Source organism: Lepisma saccharinum, chromosome 12 (genome assembly GCF_977018435.1).
Source record: "Lepisma saccharinum chromosome 12, izLepSacc3.1, whole genome shotgun sequence".
Taxonomy (NCBI): Eukaryota; Metazoa; Arthropoda; class Insecta; order Zygentoma; family Lepismatidae; genus Lepisma; species Lepisma saccharinum.
In genome coordinates, this window is record NC_139240.1 from 69,264,859 (window position 1) to 69,283,587 (window position 18,729).

Genomic DNA, 18,729 nt, shown 5'->3' on the forward strand with positions numbered 1-18,729 from the left:
CAAAATTTGCTATTTATTTACGTACAGTGAGTATATACTTGTCAAAGACAACGTTTCTGTGGCTACTGCCCCCTTCTTCATGTAGAAAGGATATAGGTTTTACGTGGACGGGTTGAATGCTAGGATAACAAATGACTAAAACAGGACCATTCCCACATTTTAAAATCCCTTAAAACTCATAGAAACTGTTAAAACCCGTGTTACTATCCGATCACAATTCACTGGAACTGGTATGTACTCAAATGCGCAAGGTTGCGAGTGAGTCAATTTTCCTCCTTCCCCTAACTTCCCCTTCCATTACGTCATTTCAAACGAGAAGTCGTGTATGATGCTTGCCTCCCGTTCAATGTCTGTGTTAGCCTTGAATCCGATTTCTTTATATTCACGTTTTTCCCATTTTTTCAACATTCCTAGCCATATTTCATCAATATTCCCATCTTCTCTATTCAGCTTGTTCTTTCTATTCTTACATATAAATGAGGCCTCAGACATTCCTACTTAATAATTTGTCTTCCTCATATATAACTTCCCATGTGACTATCTCATGTTCCTCTTCCAATACATGCTCGGATAATCCCGTACGGGGGTTTCCATCTTTAATATCATTATCGTGTTCTTTCCATCGGATCCCCATACTCCTACCAGTTTGCCCTACATATTCTTTCTTACATTGACATTTGATTCTGTATACGCCCTTGTTTCCCTCTACATTATCACCCTTTCTCATTCCTTTTCTTTTGTAACTCGTAAAATGTTTCTGTAAACATTTAGGGGCCTTCATCCCACACTTAATTCTATACGCTTTTGTTACTCTTTACACTTTTTCCGATACTTCCTTAAAATATGGGATAGAAACATACTTACATTCCCCTAATTTCTCATTTATATTTTCCTCCACTTTCTTCTCTCCCTTGTTTTTACTATCTTTATTATCGTCCTTGGAGCATATCTTTCTCGCTACTCTTCACTCTGTATGATATTTGAAGCAGTAACACCTTGATGCCATTTTTTCACTTTCACAGAACGGTAGCAGCAACCAACATGAATGAAACCTCAAGCAGATCTCATGCTGTTTTCACCATTTTCTTCACTCAGCTAAGATATGACAAAGTGACTGACCTCTCAACAGAAAAAGTGAGCAAAATCTCATTGGTAGATCTGGCTGGGTCTGAGAGAGCAGACTCGACAGGGGCGAAAGGAACACGATTAAAAGAAGGCGCAAACATCAACAAGAGTTTGACAACGCTAGGAAAAGTAATCTCGGCATTGGCTGAAATAGTAAGTATTTGTTATCCAAATTATCCGAATGCTATTTTTTATGTGTGCTGGACTTGATGATGTAATTCACTTCACAGTTTATAAAGAGGCAATTTGAATGTTCACCTTGTAAAAGAAAAAAATGCCTAAGTCATATAAATGGCATTATCTTCATTATCATTCTAGCAAAAGTGGCAAGCAAACTATTATTTACAATGCCGAGAATTTCAAATTCCAAAACTCATTCCAATTGATGCAAGCCACATCATGTTCAGCATGCTGAAGAAATGCAGAAATCATTGATTTTAATTCTAATGGACTGCATGTTACTTCTCTACATAATGATTTCTCAAAAGCTACATAACAGATATCTGGATTTCAAAGTATCCAATATCTCTTTTTGATGTAATGAATAATCTGAATATCTGGATAATTTGGATATCTGGATAGAACATATTTCATGAAGGATTTGTAGAAAGTCTGTATAGTGAAATATGAAATGATGAATAGAAGAATATGGGCAATTCCATTGTGACATTCAGACAAATTTACATTCATTTTAAAATTATTTTCTTAGCACCTTCAAATATGTAACTATCAATTCATGTAATTTCATTTTCCATGATGAAAGGTATTTAATTGCAGAATATTCCTTCCCCATCTACATTTTCAGCTACAGTTTTTGTACTTGTGACGAGTGTGACACTTCTGAGACATGCCTTAATGACCTTCCTCGATATTTCAGAAAACTATGTGAAATATATGGATTAATAATACAATTTCATTGTATTTTCACAAAGCGAACTTTACTTGACATTTAGATGCTTTTAGTTTCTAAAAATATTACTACATACTTTTTTCTAAACATTTCTTGCCTGTGATGGGTGTGACATCATGCACATGTAGGATTATGGATCAATGTAAAGGTTATGAAAATTATAAATAGATTCTTCAAACTAAGGTTTGTATCAGAAATGAAGTAGGGTACTTCAGAGCTTAAGTTATAGACACAATAAATGAGACAATTAGAACGAAATTTGAATTATTTAAGTTTTCTTATGGTATAATACTGTATCATAATGAAACTAAATTAAGTGGAAACACCACACATAAAATCCAATTTCTATTATAAAGAGTAATAGGTTTGAAACCATGTCATTTAAAAGCCATAAACTAATGTTTGTATTAGTAATTCCAAATTCTGCATAGTTTTCCCTTTAATTTCATGCATAAGTGATATTTTCAATAAAAATGAATTAACCTTGTTTGTCCACGTTCACATGGAATGGCTCATATGTGGATAGCTCGTAAAACAGATAAGTGATAAAACTGTGTGGATAATGTACACATTTGGATATCCAGACATTTTGGATAATCCAAAGATTTTAATAATTTGGCTGAATATCATATATGTATCCAGACGATCCAGATAAATTGGATATCTGAATAATTCAAACAAGTCAGATATCCAGATAATCTAGACAATTCATACATCCAGATAATCCAGATATCAGAATATCCAGATATTTGAAATCCGGACAGAAAATTTTCCAATATCCGAATAAAATTTTGTCTGGATTGGTCATCCCTACTATGTACCCTCATGGGTAGAAAAACATTCACACTTGACATTTGACAGTTTCCCTCTAATAGGAATTCAGACTAGGGAAAAAAATATTTTAAACTGGTGCTTGTATTACCACAAAGGTAAACTATATTTCCAGAACCTAAACAACCCCCAGCTGGAAATTTTTCCAATTTGTTCCGATAGCCAATATGAGTTTTTAGACACACTGTCGGAACTGATTGGTCAGTTGTAATGAATTAGTTTCTATTGGAAAATATTTTATTGTTTTCAATATATTGCTTATGAAAAATTCTTATCTATAGAACTGTAAATGCAATTGAGAAATTATATAAAACAATTAAAATAAATCTCTGGTAAAGAATGTGGAATTTGTAACTTAGAAAAACTTTCACATACAAAATTTTTTCAAATATATGAACACGTTTTTAACTTTGTATCTTCATTGTGTTTAGTACACTTATAGAAAATCAAAAAACATGCTGCTTCAGTCATAAATTGGCATGTTGTTCTTTCTTTAAACATGCAAGAACAGCAACAAATTAGTTTAAACAAGGAATCTGACCCACAACACTTGAAGAAGGCATTATCAACAAACAAAACACTGTCGAGATCGACTTGGTTGATCAAAAGATTGCTCATTTTTCCAATTGCATTACATACACATAAAAATAACAATGGAAATTCCACATTGAAAAAAACAAGAACTAAAATGAACATTTATTCCAACTACTAGCTGCTTTAAGGTTGAGTTAGTTCTTAAGAAAAAAAATACTTTTACTTATTTATTAAGATAAATCTGACTTCAGTGTATGCAAAAAAATTCAGTTCAAGTGTCCTATTTTTCCAATGATCTTCTAAATCACAGGAAATGTGGTCTCAAGAGTTATACTACCTATGCTTTGATTCAATAAATGAATTTATAACATATTGATTCTACAATATATACAAACTTACAATTGGATACAATTCACGGATTGGAAATTGTCTTGATTTTCCAATTGGTTTCAGTTGAGATTCCGATTGAAACCAATACATTCAGTAGGGACATGGAATTTTCGTGATGCGCGAAATCGCGAAATGTGAAAAAAAGATGCAATTTTGAACATTCTGGACGTAACTACACCCCCAATGATGAAATATGCATGAGTTTTATTCGCGAAGTAATGCAAAATGTGTGCTTTTCCACGAAATGAATGTTTTTTTCGCGAAATAACAGTGAAATATCATCAAATTAAGTAGAAAACATGCAAAAACCGGCAATCGAGGTTGTGTGCGCAAACTGTCGATTTGTAACGAAAAGTTTGCCTAAAGTTTCCTACCACTTGCAGCTGAAGAACGTTTTATCTTCGATCACATCAGGAAGATGCTGCAAATTGGGATTTCCCATGCACATAATCTCAGTTCGAAAACTTCGCTCCCTGTCAAGCTGCATTCCTTTCTTCCCCCGAATGTCTACTCAACTTCCAGTTTCATTGAACTTACTAGCTGTAGCAGCGATAAGATAAGTCTGTTTTTTTTCCACTGCTGGTATATACCGCTGATCTAACATTTTATTTACCGCTCTCCTCAGTTTTTATTTATCATAAATTTGTCTCCCTAACATTAGGCATCCGATAGAATCTGATTCATTCCAATTGAAATTTCAATTGGAACCAATAGAAAATTTCAGTTGGGCCAGCTTTCCTGCCATTAGTATCATGAGGTAATAATTTTCAAACTACATGTATTTCTTTCAAGGCAATACAGCAAATTTGTGTTTAGGTATTTCTTCCGTTTGTAAGGCTACAAGTAAAAATAACTCACTTGTTTGATATCCCAAGATACTCTCTTCAAGCTTCAAGCAAATACCAGGAGCATTTTTGGTAGTTGCTAAAAAATTGAGATTTTTTACGTTCTGTGTTAAGGTTGACAATTCAGTGAAAATTGAAGATATTCAGAGAAACTTTGTTGAATATGCTCAGACTTGTTTCTAGCAGAAAACTGAAACTGATTCTATATTGTTTTTCATGCATTTTAATTGGAAATATGAAATTTGTCAATTCTTATTTTCAGTTTTGTAGTGATAAAAATACTGGATTCCATAAATTCTATAAATTAATTCAATTATTAAAATTGGAGCTTTATCAGATAAAACTGTGTGTTTAGTGAAAATTTTTAATCTTGTTTTTGAATTGAAACATAAAAGAGAAAGTCAGTTATGTTTTTTTCATCAAATTAGGAATATTGATAATTATAAATTCTAAAAGATATGAGAAAGTTTTCATTTGATGTAATTTTATTACAAATATTAATATTAACAATATGTGCACTTGACATGCATTTATTGAATACTTGTATTTGTTTTCTCAATAGACATCTAATGTTTATTTTTTTCATTTTTTTTCTTCACTTCAATGGATTAGTCGGTAAGTTTTGATGTGGTTGTGATTGTGCGTGCACCAAGTAGTATCCACACATTCACTGTTTGCTGTGTTCCTCTATAATAAAGGACTTTTTTTCATTTTAAATCAATGAACTATCCCTGAAATGTAATTTTTCACAACATCAGCAGTGTCTGTCAGACGGCAGTTGTTAATGTAATAGCACAATCAAACTTTGGTATGAAGTCGCTGAATCAAGTTTTTTAGACACATCTGAGTGCTCATGCTTGATGTATTACGTACATTGGATTTTCTTCTGAATTAATTTTATATTAATGCTTTATGGTATAATCTTTACAGTACAACTTTTTATCAATAATTAATACGATTAAATGTTTTCCAAGCTATCTATTCATGTACTCTGTTAATCGTATAATCATGTTTAATAAAATTTGCAGATGTATTACGAGGGTCGTTTGAAAAGTTCTAAGAATAACAAAGAATAAACACAGTTACCTGTTAAATTTGTTTTTATTTTTCTACATACTCTCCCTTGAGAGCAATTCACTTCATCCAGCGATGTTCCAGTGCCAAACTCCATCACGAGATGCAGATTCCTCAAGGCTTGCAAAATAGTCCTCCACAGCTGCCTTCATGTCTTCATCTGATTAAATTCGCTTTCCAGCCAGGAATTTTTTAAACTGTGGGAAGAGATGAAAGCCTGAGCGTGCCAGGTCAGGCAAATAAGGGGGATGTGGCAGCAAATGATACTTCAGTTGGTGGATTTTTGCCATTGCAACAAACACGTGTGTGGGTGGGCATTGTCCTGAGGCATGATGATTTTCTTCATCTTCAATTCTGGTCTTTTTGTATGAATATGTGTGTCCAGTTGGTCGAGAAGGTTAGCATAGTTCTATCCACTGATGGTGGATCCAGTTTAAAGATAATCTATCAAAAGGATGTCCTTCGCATCCCCAAAAATCGATGCCATGATTTTTCCTGCTGATTTGACAGCCTTCGCCTTCTGTGGTGGTGGTGAATCATGATGATTCCACTTTTTGAATGTTCTTTTGTCTCTGGCATCTAGTAGTGTATCTGTAGTGATGAATCTGGACACTTGCATCTGCATTCACTATTGATAAGAGTGTCAACAGATGCAGCACCCATCTTGCAGACATTGGTTCTCACCCGCAATTGTTCCGTCAAAATATGAAACACCCATTCACCTGAGATGCCCATAGCTTCAGCAATTCCACGCACTTTCAGACAACCATCCTAAAACACCATATCATTGGACCTTTTCAATCATCTCTGCCGTCGTAGCTGATTTTGGCCTTCCGCTACGTGAGTCATCTTCTAAGCTCCCTTGAGCATGTTTAAACTCGGTAGTTCACACTTTAACACAGTGGAAAATGAAGAAGCAAAGTCCCCTAAAGTGTCCCTCATATCGGCATCAATTTCAGTTGCCTTCATTCCCTTTTTCATGAAGTTCTTTATCACTTCAAGGTGATCAGTAGATGCACATATTTTTGGTAAATAAAAAAGCAAAATTTCGGTACAAAAACAGTCGATTTCGGGTTCAAAAGCGGTAAATAAAATAAAATTTCGGTGTTATAGCGGTGAATAATCACATCAAAAGTGCTATATAAAATGACATTTTGGTTTTAAAATTGTGAATATAATCCTAAATTTGATTTAAAAACTGCACTTATTACACAAAATAAACTTATCCCTTCTAATAGCACATTTATGTAGTTACCAGAGTATTAAGTTTATTCCTGTGTAAAGGGGTCAATTTTTGCTTCTCAAATATTTACAGCAGAATTAATCATTTTTCCGTGAATTGCATAACTCACAGGATACTTCAGACTTCAGAAAGTGTCGTGTTGGTACGTAAATGGTAAGTTTCGTGTTTAAGAGTCAATTTCGCATTTTGCAGTTAATTTCGCATTATTTCGTGACAAAACAGGGAAGGAAAATGCACCTCAGACCTTTCAGAAACATGAAAAATGAAAATTACAGCATGTTCTTTCATATTTCGTGTTTTCGTCAAAAACAAAATTTGCATGCCTCTAGTGATCAGTCTTCTCCATTTTGCACTACACTCACACCTGCTCGGCTGTTCCTGCCTCTATACACAAAACAAGGGAAGGTAGTTGGGTGATACTGTGAATGTTTTCCCTTCAAGGGTGGAGGATTCCACTGGCATGCATAGTTCCGAACTAGTGCTGCCATCTGTCACTCATTCTTAGAACTTTTCCCAACAGCCCTCTTATAATGCAGCATAATATCATTTACATTGTAATTAAATCAAGGTACTGTTAATTTGACTGCTGAATTCATACAATGAAAAGGAAGATATAAAATTGGAGTTGAAGTTTAAATTTGCAAATATTGAAATTTGATGTGCTAGTTGTGTGGGAGCTGAAGTTTCTCTGAAAAATCTTAATACTTACGTAAATTATAGAAAAAGAGGGATGAGAAATAGGGAAGTAATATATTCTGCAAGACACATGTAAAATTTTCGCACTTGGTATCATGAAAAAAAATTGAATAGATTGTGTACATTATGTCGTGCATGCTTTGTCCATGTTTTGAAGGATACCTTTGAGTTATTGTGTGTTGCGTGTAGAGCACAATGAACATAAGAACATTTGTTACTTGGTATATTGCTGTAATATAGGGTGGTTCATATTGTATCTACCAATTTGAGTTGGCAACCCTGCCAGAATGCATGTGTGGCATACCTACATCTGTGGAGAGTTGGGAGTCAGGAAATTAGTATACCATGGAACGTTGGTCGGTGCAGACGAGGATTGCGTCCATGAGCCTTCATTCAAACAGGCACCAAACACTGAAGATTGCCAAGCACCTGTTTCAGAGGTACATGGCATTCTGAGGTGGTTAGACAGTGGAGAGGCATGGGTAATGTTGTGAACCGTCAGTTGCCTTGAAATATGCAGTATTCCACAGGACATGTTGAGACACTTCCTGCATCGCCTCGAACAGTGCATCCAAGCAAAAGAGGATGTTTAGAGGATGTTACTTTCAAGGTGCACTGATGTTTGTATCGTCCATATTATACACTGTATTAAAGGTCTATGTGTATATTTTTATTTCATAAAGTTACTACAAGCACTCACTGTCTTTCTGTTGGTAGATACAATATGCACCATCCTTTAGTAATTAATTCTCTTGCAGTTCATAATATTTTTTGTTTGCTTTAGGTGTGTCATTGTGTTGGTGTTTCTGTCCTTCTTTAATGTATAAACGGCATTTTAAAAGTCAGGTAACATAGGAATAGAATTATTGCAATGCAATATTTGAATCCAGCAGTGGGCTATGACACAATGCTTTGATTATTGGAAATAATGTCAACTTCCAAGTCATGTTCAAGCCGACTTCAATGGCAGAGTGACTAGCGGCATACTTTGACACCAAGGGTCCTGGTTTCGGATCCTGGCCTGGACATGGGAGTTGTTTGTGAGTGTTCATTCATCATTTGGTCATATCATTACTCATCCTCATCATTGCAATTACCGAAAGTGGCAGAAAAGTGACATAAAATAACATAATTCAATCAATCAAATCATGTTCAGTTGCCAGTTCACCATGCATAAGTATACAATGCATTTCTCCAGTAAAAGATCCTTGCATTTATTTTGTATTCTTCGTAATTGAATGTCAAACGTGGCAGCAAAAAACTTCTTATGTCACATGCAGGCAACATACTTGTTATAAACAACACAAAACACTCAAATAGCATGATAAAAAACACTTGAAGAGTTTTTCCAAGCTTTCGATTCCCTCTCTGAATCATCAGCAGGAGTGCCCAAGAGACAACGAGTAGTGCCAGTGGAACTTCAACCGCATCATCTTCATCATCTCTCCATGATGATGATTCAGAGATGGAATCGAAAACTTGAACAAACTCTTAACTCTTAAATTTGGATGGAAATGAAAAATAATTAGACAATGAATGATGCCAAATTAATATTGTGTGCTAATGAAGAACCACTGTCACTAATATTCAGACTTTCATTAAATTTTTGTTACCTGACTTCTAACTGACCCTTTTGCTTTTAGATGAAGCTAAGGTGCCTTTGAACAACATGTAACTCAAAAAGGATGGTAGTTATTCCAGGCTATTTGTTATTTATTTTCCTTGTAAGTAATTATTATATAAAACATTATCTTGATTACATCAGGCATCAAGGAAGAAGAAGAAGGCTGACTTCATCCCGTACAGAGACTCGGTGTTAACTTGGCTCCTGAGGGAGAATTTGGGAGGTAACTCGAAGACTGCTATGATAGCAGCAATCAGCCCTGCTGACATCAACTATGATGAAACTCTTTCAACACTCAGGTGAGTGGCAGTGGTTGGTAGTGAGCCCATGAGTTGTATTGGAGAGGGGTGATTGCAAAATTATTATTTTTTCTTGTAACAATTGGTCAGAATAGGCATATTAGTAAAATTGCCAAATGGCATAGTGGTAATGTAGTTCCCTTGTAATCAAGGGGTTCCAGGTTCGACACCCAGTGGAGGCACAGTGGTTCGAACTGCAGTTTAGACTGTAGGTCCAGTCCCGATTAGCCTTTCTGGGCATAAAGTGGACTTGACAAATCAAATTAAAAAATTGCCATAAATTTTACCGGTCTATTTTTTCTACAAATTCAATGCCATTTTGTTATTTTGTAATGAATATAAAGCATTCTGCTTCTGGTGTCAGTGTCTGGTTATCAGTGAATTGCATACCAGTGCTTTATTAGATTCAGTCAAAATTTGATACAGGTCCATTCCTAGTTGTTGATAATTCTGTATGTACCTATAGCTTCTCTAGTAGTTAGTTTCATTGTAAGAAACATTCTCCACTTCCACTCATGGACCTGATGTCTTATGCTCTTATTATGTTCATAACAATTACATGGAATTTTGTGCTCTGATTGTCAATTGTCAGTGGAATGAAGCTGGCTTCCGTGGTGGAGTGGTTAGCACATCATGCTATGATGCAAGGGGTCCCGGGTTTGAATTCCTGCCTGGACATGGGTGTTATTAGTGAGTGTCCTTTCATCAATTTCATCATATCATCACTCATCGTCATCTTTGTGATTAGCCAAAAGTGACAGAAGAGCAAAGTAAAATAAGCCAAATCAATAAAATAATCAAGTCAGTAGAATTATATGCATATATACAGTAAAACCTCGTTAATCTGGATGCCGATAAGCTGGATTTTGCTTAATCCAGAAAAAAAGCAGAATGCAAGGTTTTAAATGTGGCTAGAAGTGAACAATCACATTCGTCAAATTGCTCCGTAACTGCTAAGAATACCTACATGGGGAGAACTTCCCAAAGAAAAGGCAGTCAACCACTGATGAGATTCTGTTTCCCGATATGGGTATCGCGTATGTACGTACTGCATTGTATGTACAGTATTGCTTTACATTTTACTGTACTGTATAGTTCAGTATAGGCCTATGCCTTTAAATACACCATAATAATTGTCTTTTGTTGCTATAAACAGAGTTTCAATGCACTTTCTACTGTTCTTTTAGGTTATTTCAGTTAATCCGGACTTTCGTTAAACCGATCAACTCATCCCCCATCCCACATTAGTCCGGATTAATGAGGTTTTACTGCATATTGCTGATGTTAATTTGTACTACATAGATGTATCGGAATTTGCCTTTTATTTTATTTTATCTTTTGAATCAATTTATCAGTACAGAACCCAGTGTCGTAGCATAAATATTTTAATAGTGCTACAGTAAATATCAAAATCTTGTCACTTTTGAAATATTCTTTCGAACACTTTCCAAAGAAACAATTATATAACATCTAAAATTCTTCTTGTATGTACAGCATTGTAGAATTATATCTCTTGTAGTTTATGGTTCTTACAAGCACATAAAGACAATTCTTGATGTAACACGCTCCCTTCATCAGACATTTGTTCTTAGTTTGAATAAGCGTCTGATGAAGGGAGCATGTGTTGTCCCGAAACATTATATAAAAAATTGTTTATATGCTTGTAAGAACCATAAACTGCAAGATAAATAATCAACAATTTATTTAGTTCAGAAAAAAAAATCCCTTTAAAATACTCAGTCTCTTCCATATTTGATTTGTTATCTCTTATTGGTGGGATGTTTCAAGTAGGTTTCATGCCTAATTCTGGTTGTAGTGATTAGAATATAGATGTTGTTAGTATCTCTAATGCAAGAATAGAAGTTTTAAGACAGTTTTTCAGGGCAGATTTGTTGTAATAATAATAATACCTTTATTTAGTGGTGAAGTTCAACCCCACCTGTCATGCTTATTGTCTTTTGCTATCCTGGCTTAGGGGCTAGTGTGTTTATGGCCATCGGTTGTTCTGCCACTTTATCATTGTCATGATACTGGACTTGAATACCGACAGAAACAAAAAATGACGAAAACTAAAGAAAAATAATGAATTTCACATTCCCGCATTTAATTATATACTCATTATTATGGTAGTCATAATATAACATGAATTACAATTTAAAAAATGACAGAAATGTAGAAAAATATGAGTAGAGAAAACGAGGAAAAATTACAAATACGAGGGTTAAGACATAAGTCATGGTAACTATTTTTTTTCTTGCAAACAGTGTCCATTTATCATATCATCACTCATCCCATCTTCGCAATTAGCCAAAAGTGGCAGAAAAGTGAAGTAAAATAAACTAAATCAATCAACCAATCGAACAAAGTAAAACACATTGGTGAGTTGGAATGTGGTATCCTTTGCTGGAAATATTTTTCAGCTTGAGCATGCGTCGTCAAGTTGGTAGTTTTGAAATTCTGCATCAAGCTAAAGACATTTATAAAATATCATGACTAGAAGTACAGAAGAATCGATAATGAATTATATCTAGATCAGTTCCGCAACAACAATTGATTATGAAATTACATACACAATGATGGGCATTAGATATATAATAGTGGTAATTGCTATTGTCTCATATTCAAGGAGCCCCAGACTAATTAGGCATAACTTGGCAGGGACACTCGCCCACCTAACAAATTTACAGAATTAATAAGCTAATGGGACATGTGTTAACCTCCTGGGACCTGAGAAACAAGTTAATGAGTATTTTTTTATGATTTCGCAAATATAACCGTAACTTAGCAAAGTAGTAAGACTTGAAGCTTTCCTGGTGACGAATGATGAATAGATCCTCTCGGGCTATCGACCAGGTGAGTTGTGAAAAATGTTCCAAGTTTTCGAGAGCTAATGTCACTCACATCTTCAGGGTTAACAAAGTAGTCTTGGGCGCTATTTTTATAGGGTAGAAAACTTTTTGAATCTAATCCCTTTTTTTAATTTTATTTTATTTAAGTTGAGTGACAAAATGAAGTGTGGAGTGACTCCATTTAAGATTGTCGAGACACCCCCTCCCTGCAACCTCTCTCCTCTAGCGGCCACAAACATATCTGTATATGTATATATGTATGTGTATATATATATATATATATATATATATATATATATATATATATATATATATATATATATATATATATAAAGCATCATCTCATGCTGTCTCTAGACAGTCAGTAGAATCTCCCCCCCCCCCCCCCCGGGAAATTTCTTAAATACCACACTGCTAGAATATATTTCTTTGTGTATGTATGTAAATGATATGACTTATTATGTGCCCTTGTAAACTAGGTATGCTGACCGAGCCAAACAGATTGTCTGCAAGGCTGTTGTTAACGAGGATGCCAATGCCAAACTCATCAGAGAGCTCAAAGAAGAAATCCAGAGGTTACGCGAACTGCTCAAGGCTGAGGGCATTGAGGTTCAGGAAGGTAAGTTTTTCATACTGCACTATATTTATACTTTAGCCAGTTGCTACTTCTCTAAATACAGTATTTGAGAGATAGTATTTATGTTGTGTATTTTGAATTCACGTTACTGCAGTACTCTTCAATACTCGAATCGGTGTTTAGGGTAAAACTTACGAGGCAGAAGTGTGCAATAATCTGTATGTGGGAATTTTAAAACACAGGGGTCATCCAGAAAATAAGCTCCGTTAGTCAATTAAAAAAACACAGAATATAGTGGAACGAAAACCTTTGTTGCAGATTGAAGTACATCCCGTGGACTAATTTTCATCATAGTTGCCACACTGTGCAGGCACTTATCATAAGGAGACATCATGTTTTGTATCCTCGTATCATAGAACGATGTCGCATGTGATGAGAACCAAGTGGCAACAGCATGTTGGAAAATGCATTGCAAGTGCCGACAGGGTGAACCATCTGTTCTCTGTAACCTTCTCTTCCACCACACGAACCAAGTCGTCAGCCACAACAGATGTTCGCCCACTGCATTCCTCATAGTGCACATTGTTAAGCCCTTCGATAAACTGTCACTCCCATATCCGTATCATTGATCTGTTCCCCATACACCTCACCAATCTGATTGTGGATTTCAGCAGCTAACATATTCTGCACATTCAAAGATCACACTTCACACGCAGCGGTCATTTCGATTTTCTTTATTATCGTAACCCACTGTGAAGCATCTGCACTAATATTTTTTCTCCAACTGACGTCTGTGCTTTGCCAACTCAGCACGCATGCGCACCCTTGCAATCGCTGCTGCTGCAGCACAAATTGCAAACGGAACTTTCTTTCTGTTATGTCTTAAGGCTGGTGGAATTCATTCATTCATTTCCATACATTGGTCTCTGCCATAATTTTCAGTTTTTCACTGCAACTTCCAGGCTTTTTCAATTTTGAACCTTTTGCTTCATGTGAGCTTAAGATCCACTGAATTTAATGTCATCTATCCATTGTTATCTTCTCTTCTCCATTAACCATCCCTTTCAGTGTATCTTGGAGCAGACTGTTCCTTCTTAACCAGTGTTCCACCAATTTCTTTTTTTCCTTTCTTGATCACTTCTAGTATTACTCTTCCCAACACGGTTCCATTTTTTACTTTCCATGTACATGCTCCATTCTTTGTCATAGCTACATTTCTTAAGTTTGTTGCTGCATTTTCTCACTTATTCATAGACTTCTGCACCATACAATAATACACTCCACACAAGAGGCTATTAAAGGCTCACTTCGTCATGGCTTCAGCTCACATCACTGCTTGTAATGCATCCTAGGGATCTGCCGACCTCAGTGGACGAGTGGTTCCCACAGCATTCTAGAATTCTAGGAGTCCCGGATTCGAATCCCAGCATGGGTCATTCATCATCATCACGATTAGCCAAAAGTACCAGAAGAGTGACGCTGAATAACAAAAATGAAACCAAATCAAACGTGTCAGGTATCTGAAGCTGCCAACTTATACCTTTATCTTTGCTTTCCTTCTGATAACCATTGCTTTTGTTCTAGTGACATTTATTTTCATCCTGAACTGCTCACAGTGAGTATTTACTGTCTTTTCATCTGCTAACAAGGTCATGCCATCCATAAATCTTATACATTTTAAGCTTGTTAGAAGAATTCTAAGAAACTGTGTACAGAACAAGCAAGAGCTATTAATAGGAGGAGGAAAATGTTGATTAACATAGGAGATAGGCAGCATTCTCGTTGTTCTTCTCTGAAATTCCATCCCACTGTCTCCTATACTCACTTAAACTCATAGTTTCATACACATTACGTAGTGTCTTCTCTTTTCAGTCTAGACCAACTTTCTTCAGTATCTCTGCTAGTTTCATCCAATGCACTATGTCAAACGAATTTTCCAAATCCACAAATACCACAAACACTTCCATTCCTTTCTCGGACTATCTTACAGGGCCCCTTGAAGAGAGATGCATAGTGGTTAGGGTCCCACTTTGAACTGTTGGTCCGGTCCTGATTAGCCTATCTGTGCACAAAGCAAACTTATGACAAACTTTGAGTGGGTACCTTTCACCAGTTGTACAGTCACGGACAGTTCTGTGTTGTGATGATCCCATTGAAATTCAGTGGAGTTGTTATATCCCAGAAGTGTCCCTGTCTGTACATTTGTATCCTTTTCCTTCCTGAAATCAAACTGCTATTCTTCTACCTTTTCATCAATTGTAGAGTATAAACAGATATTTAGTAGTCGCAAGAGAATTTTTGCCAAGACTAATTGTCCTATACTTAGATTCTTCCGTATGAATACATGAAGTCTTCAGGCCAATCAGTCCTTTCATAGATTTCATTCAATAGGCATGAGATGTACAGGGTCCGTTCTGAAAGTATCCGAACTTATTTATTTGCAAACAATTTATTGATGACAATTACAACTGCTGTCAATATTCTTCAATGTAGGCACCTTCAGCCTCAATACAGCGAGTATAGCGACTTTTCCACTGTTCACAGCAGTCCTGGAAGTCCTTGACTGACACCCTCTTTAATGCTGCGGTCGTGGCATCTTGAACCTCTTCAATTGACCCAAAACGCTTCCCCTTGATCATCCTTTTGACCTTGGGAAACAAAAAGAAGTCGGCTGGTGCCAAGTCCAGGTTGTAAGGGGGATGAGGCAGCATTGCCACGCGTACGTTGGCCAAAAACTACCTACCAACAGTGCTGTGTCAGCGATGTCAGATCGGACGTGCTGGACCCTCTTGTCGGAGAAGCTGAAGCACTGTTTTGTAGTAAGCTGCATTCACGGTGGTCCCAGCAGGTACAAACTCTTTGTGCACGACCCCCTTCGCATCGAAAAAGACAAGGAGCATTGTCTTCACCTTTGATTTTGACATCCGGGCCTTCTTTTGACAAGAGGACGTGGGGGGTGTGCCATTCTGAACTTTGTCTCTTGCTTTCGGGGTCATACTCGAATAGCCATGTTTCATCCATTTATGGTTACAGTCTCCGTAAAGTTTTTTTTTCAATTTAACACAAAATTTCACAGCGTAGCGCTGTTCCAAAGTGCACTCCATTTTCACAAAATCCACCAAATTCTCGACGCGACGTTTTTTCCGTGTACACAACATGAGCGATTGCACCTCAACCACTGCTCGCAGGCAACTGAGCGAGGTCTTGTTTTGAAGGTTAGGGTCCCCACTGCCACCTGGTGCAGCTTACCCAAACCCTCGACCGATTCTCGCACTGCGCTGCCGACAGTTCAGATATTTTCAGAATGGACCCTGTACTTTTCCTCACCCGAGAATTTGATCAGTTCAATTGGGATCTCATCCAAGTCTGCTGGTAATTTTTCTGATTCACTGTTTCCATAAATATTTTGAAACTTGCTCCCACAATTCTGTAATTTTTCCTAACAATATACATATAAGCATATTTCTCATGTGCTATTCTTTAAATAAATTCTAATTTCAGAACTTCTTTTTCTAAGACAAATTCAGCAAGAAGTACCATGTTACATAAATGAAGAGAGTATATATACAGTAGGCTAGCAGTTTACAGGAGAATTGCAGTATGACTGCAATTTTGCATTCAAAGTGTCCGCCATCCATATTGAGAGACTTCTCTGGTCTATCTGTAACACTGTCACACCCTGACATTCACACCATAGTGTTATTGTTCACATCGAGACATGCATTGCGGACATAATTCTTCAGATCTTTAACAACTTACTTAAGCTGTTTATGAATGGCAAGGTGACCTTCATCTCATTATCTTCAGTACCATGGAATACATTGCTCCAAATTTGCCTCTGAGGTGAATTTCTCTGAAATGTTTCCTGTCAATCATTATGCACCACTACTGTATTTTCAGTCCTCCAGTATATCTTCAGAATCCATTTCTGCTGTTCTGCTCTTAGTTTTCCCACTATGGTGTTACATGCCTCTAAATGATTACAAAACATAGTGTTATCCTACTTTTGGCCCATCCTGTATCAGTTGTCTTGCACAAGGCATAATTTTATGAGGGGCATATCAGTATTCTATTGATATCAGTAATAAATTCATATTCTTAATAAAATTACATTACACAGTGAAACCCCGATTTTACATTCCTCAATTTTACATTTTCCTGCATTATACATTCAATTTGGATGGTCCCAACATAGCAAAATGCTTCAAAATATTCCTCGATTTTACGTTTTCCCACATTTTAAGTTTTTTCAGCTTGATTCCCTGAAAAACGTAAAATCGAGGTTCCACTGTATTGAGAAAGTTTTAAGGGAAACATAAAGGTATTTCTGTTTATCAAAATATCATAACAATCTTGTTCACTGGTAAACCACTAACAATGGATCCGTACTACAATTATGTTATTTTTTCTGTCTTGGATAATTTTTATTCTCACTTAGTTGTAAAAACAGGATGCTCCATTTTAATCATTGTTTTATGGATGGATTATATCTGTTTTGTATGTACCTACGTACTGGATTGTTTCACTTTTACATGTACTTTATATACATAATTTACCAGTTTATATGTAATTTTAGTGTAATATATTCAGCACAATGTCCGATAGTTGAAAAATACAGTTGAGACTGCTTTATACATAACTCAGTTCTGCGTAATTCTGTTTTATACGTAAATTACTGTAGGTCCCAGCAAGATATAAATTAAAAACGTGTTAATTAAACCTTATTTGTACATACAGTAGAGTCTCTTTTATCCGACCTTTGCTTATCCGGCATTCCATATTATCTGACATACCACCGAAAAAAAAAAATCATCAATCGGCAACAAGAACTTCAAGTTGCGATTGTGAGCGTAGTCTATTTTTTGTTTCTCCCAACAATTCTGTAACTGTAAGTTCATTTTTTCCAGTTATTTTTTTCTGCATTGTTATAAAACATGATTACTGTATTAGGTTTGTAATGTGTAAAATTATAACATTAGTTTAACGTTTAATAGGCTTTTTCTTAACACCTCCCTATTATCCGACATTTTTGCTTATCCAACGTTCTGCCGGCCTGTTTATGTCAGATAAGCGAGACACTACTGTAACTCATTTATACATAATTCTGTGTTATGCATAGTAATTTTCATAAAATGCAATTGATTTGTACGTATCCAAGCTACAACAATGTCACAGAAGTGGCAGTTTTCAGTTGCTATTGGTCGCGATGGAGAACAGAAAGATGAAAAGTTACACACACGACCAGAAAGTAAAATTTTTGCGGGAAGTGGACGCTAATCCATACAAAACTAAAACTGAAACAGCTGCAGATTTAGGCATCACATATGTGACACTTTGCACAGTCATTAGGAAAAATAATGCTGTTTTAGATGATTTTTAAAAATTGGGTAGTAAAAGTACAAAACAGTTGTCTACTGTAGTATTTCAGTATGAAAGTGTTCCCTAATAAAGTGGCAAATGTAATGTATTTAAGAATCAAACTTTTAGATACGTTAATTTATCACTTTATGACAGAAATAATCTGTATTACGTATATCTTGTTCCTCAAAATAGATACAATTACAGTATTTTAATAATGATACGACATAGTACCTTAATCTGATTTGTAGGTAATTCTCAGCTATATATGTATTATTTTCTCTTCACATATGTATAACTCAGGTTCAACTGTATATACTTACAAAAATATTTTTAGTTTCTTTGACTTTTTTTTTTTTACAATTTATGGCATT

General features: G+C 35.7%; 1 protein-coding gene across 11 annotated transcripts in view; it reads left to right on the forward strand.

Annotated features, from left to right (window-relative positions):
• Positions 1 to 18,729, forward strand: part of unc-104 (kinesin family member unc-104) — a 192,674-nt gene that overhangs the window by 87,929 nt on the left and 86,016 nt on the right. For all 11 annotated transcript variants that reach the window (XM_083132594.1, XM_083132593.1, XM_083132596.1 and 8 more), the window contains exons 7-9: positions 1,023 to 1,278; positions 9,414 to 9,571; positions 12,900 to 13,039. In XM_083132594.1, the coding sequence (XP_082988720.1) occupies positions 1,023 to 1,278; positions 9,414 to 9,571; positions 12,900 to 13,039 (554 nt within the window). The remainder of the gene's footprint in view (positions 1 to 1,022; positions 1,279 to 9,413; positions 9,572 to 12,899; positions 13,040 to 18,729) is intronic.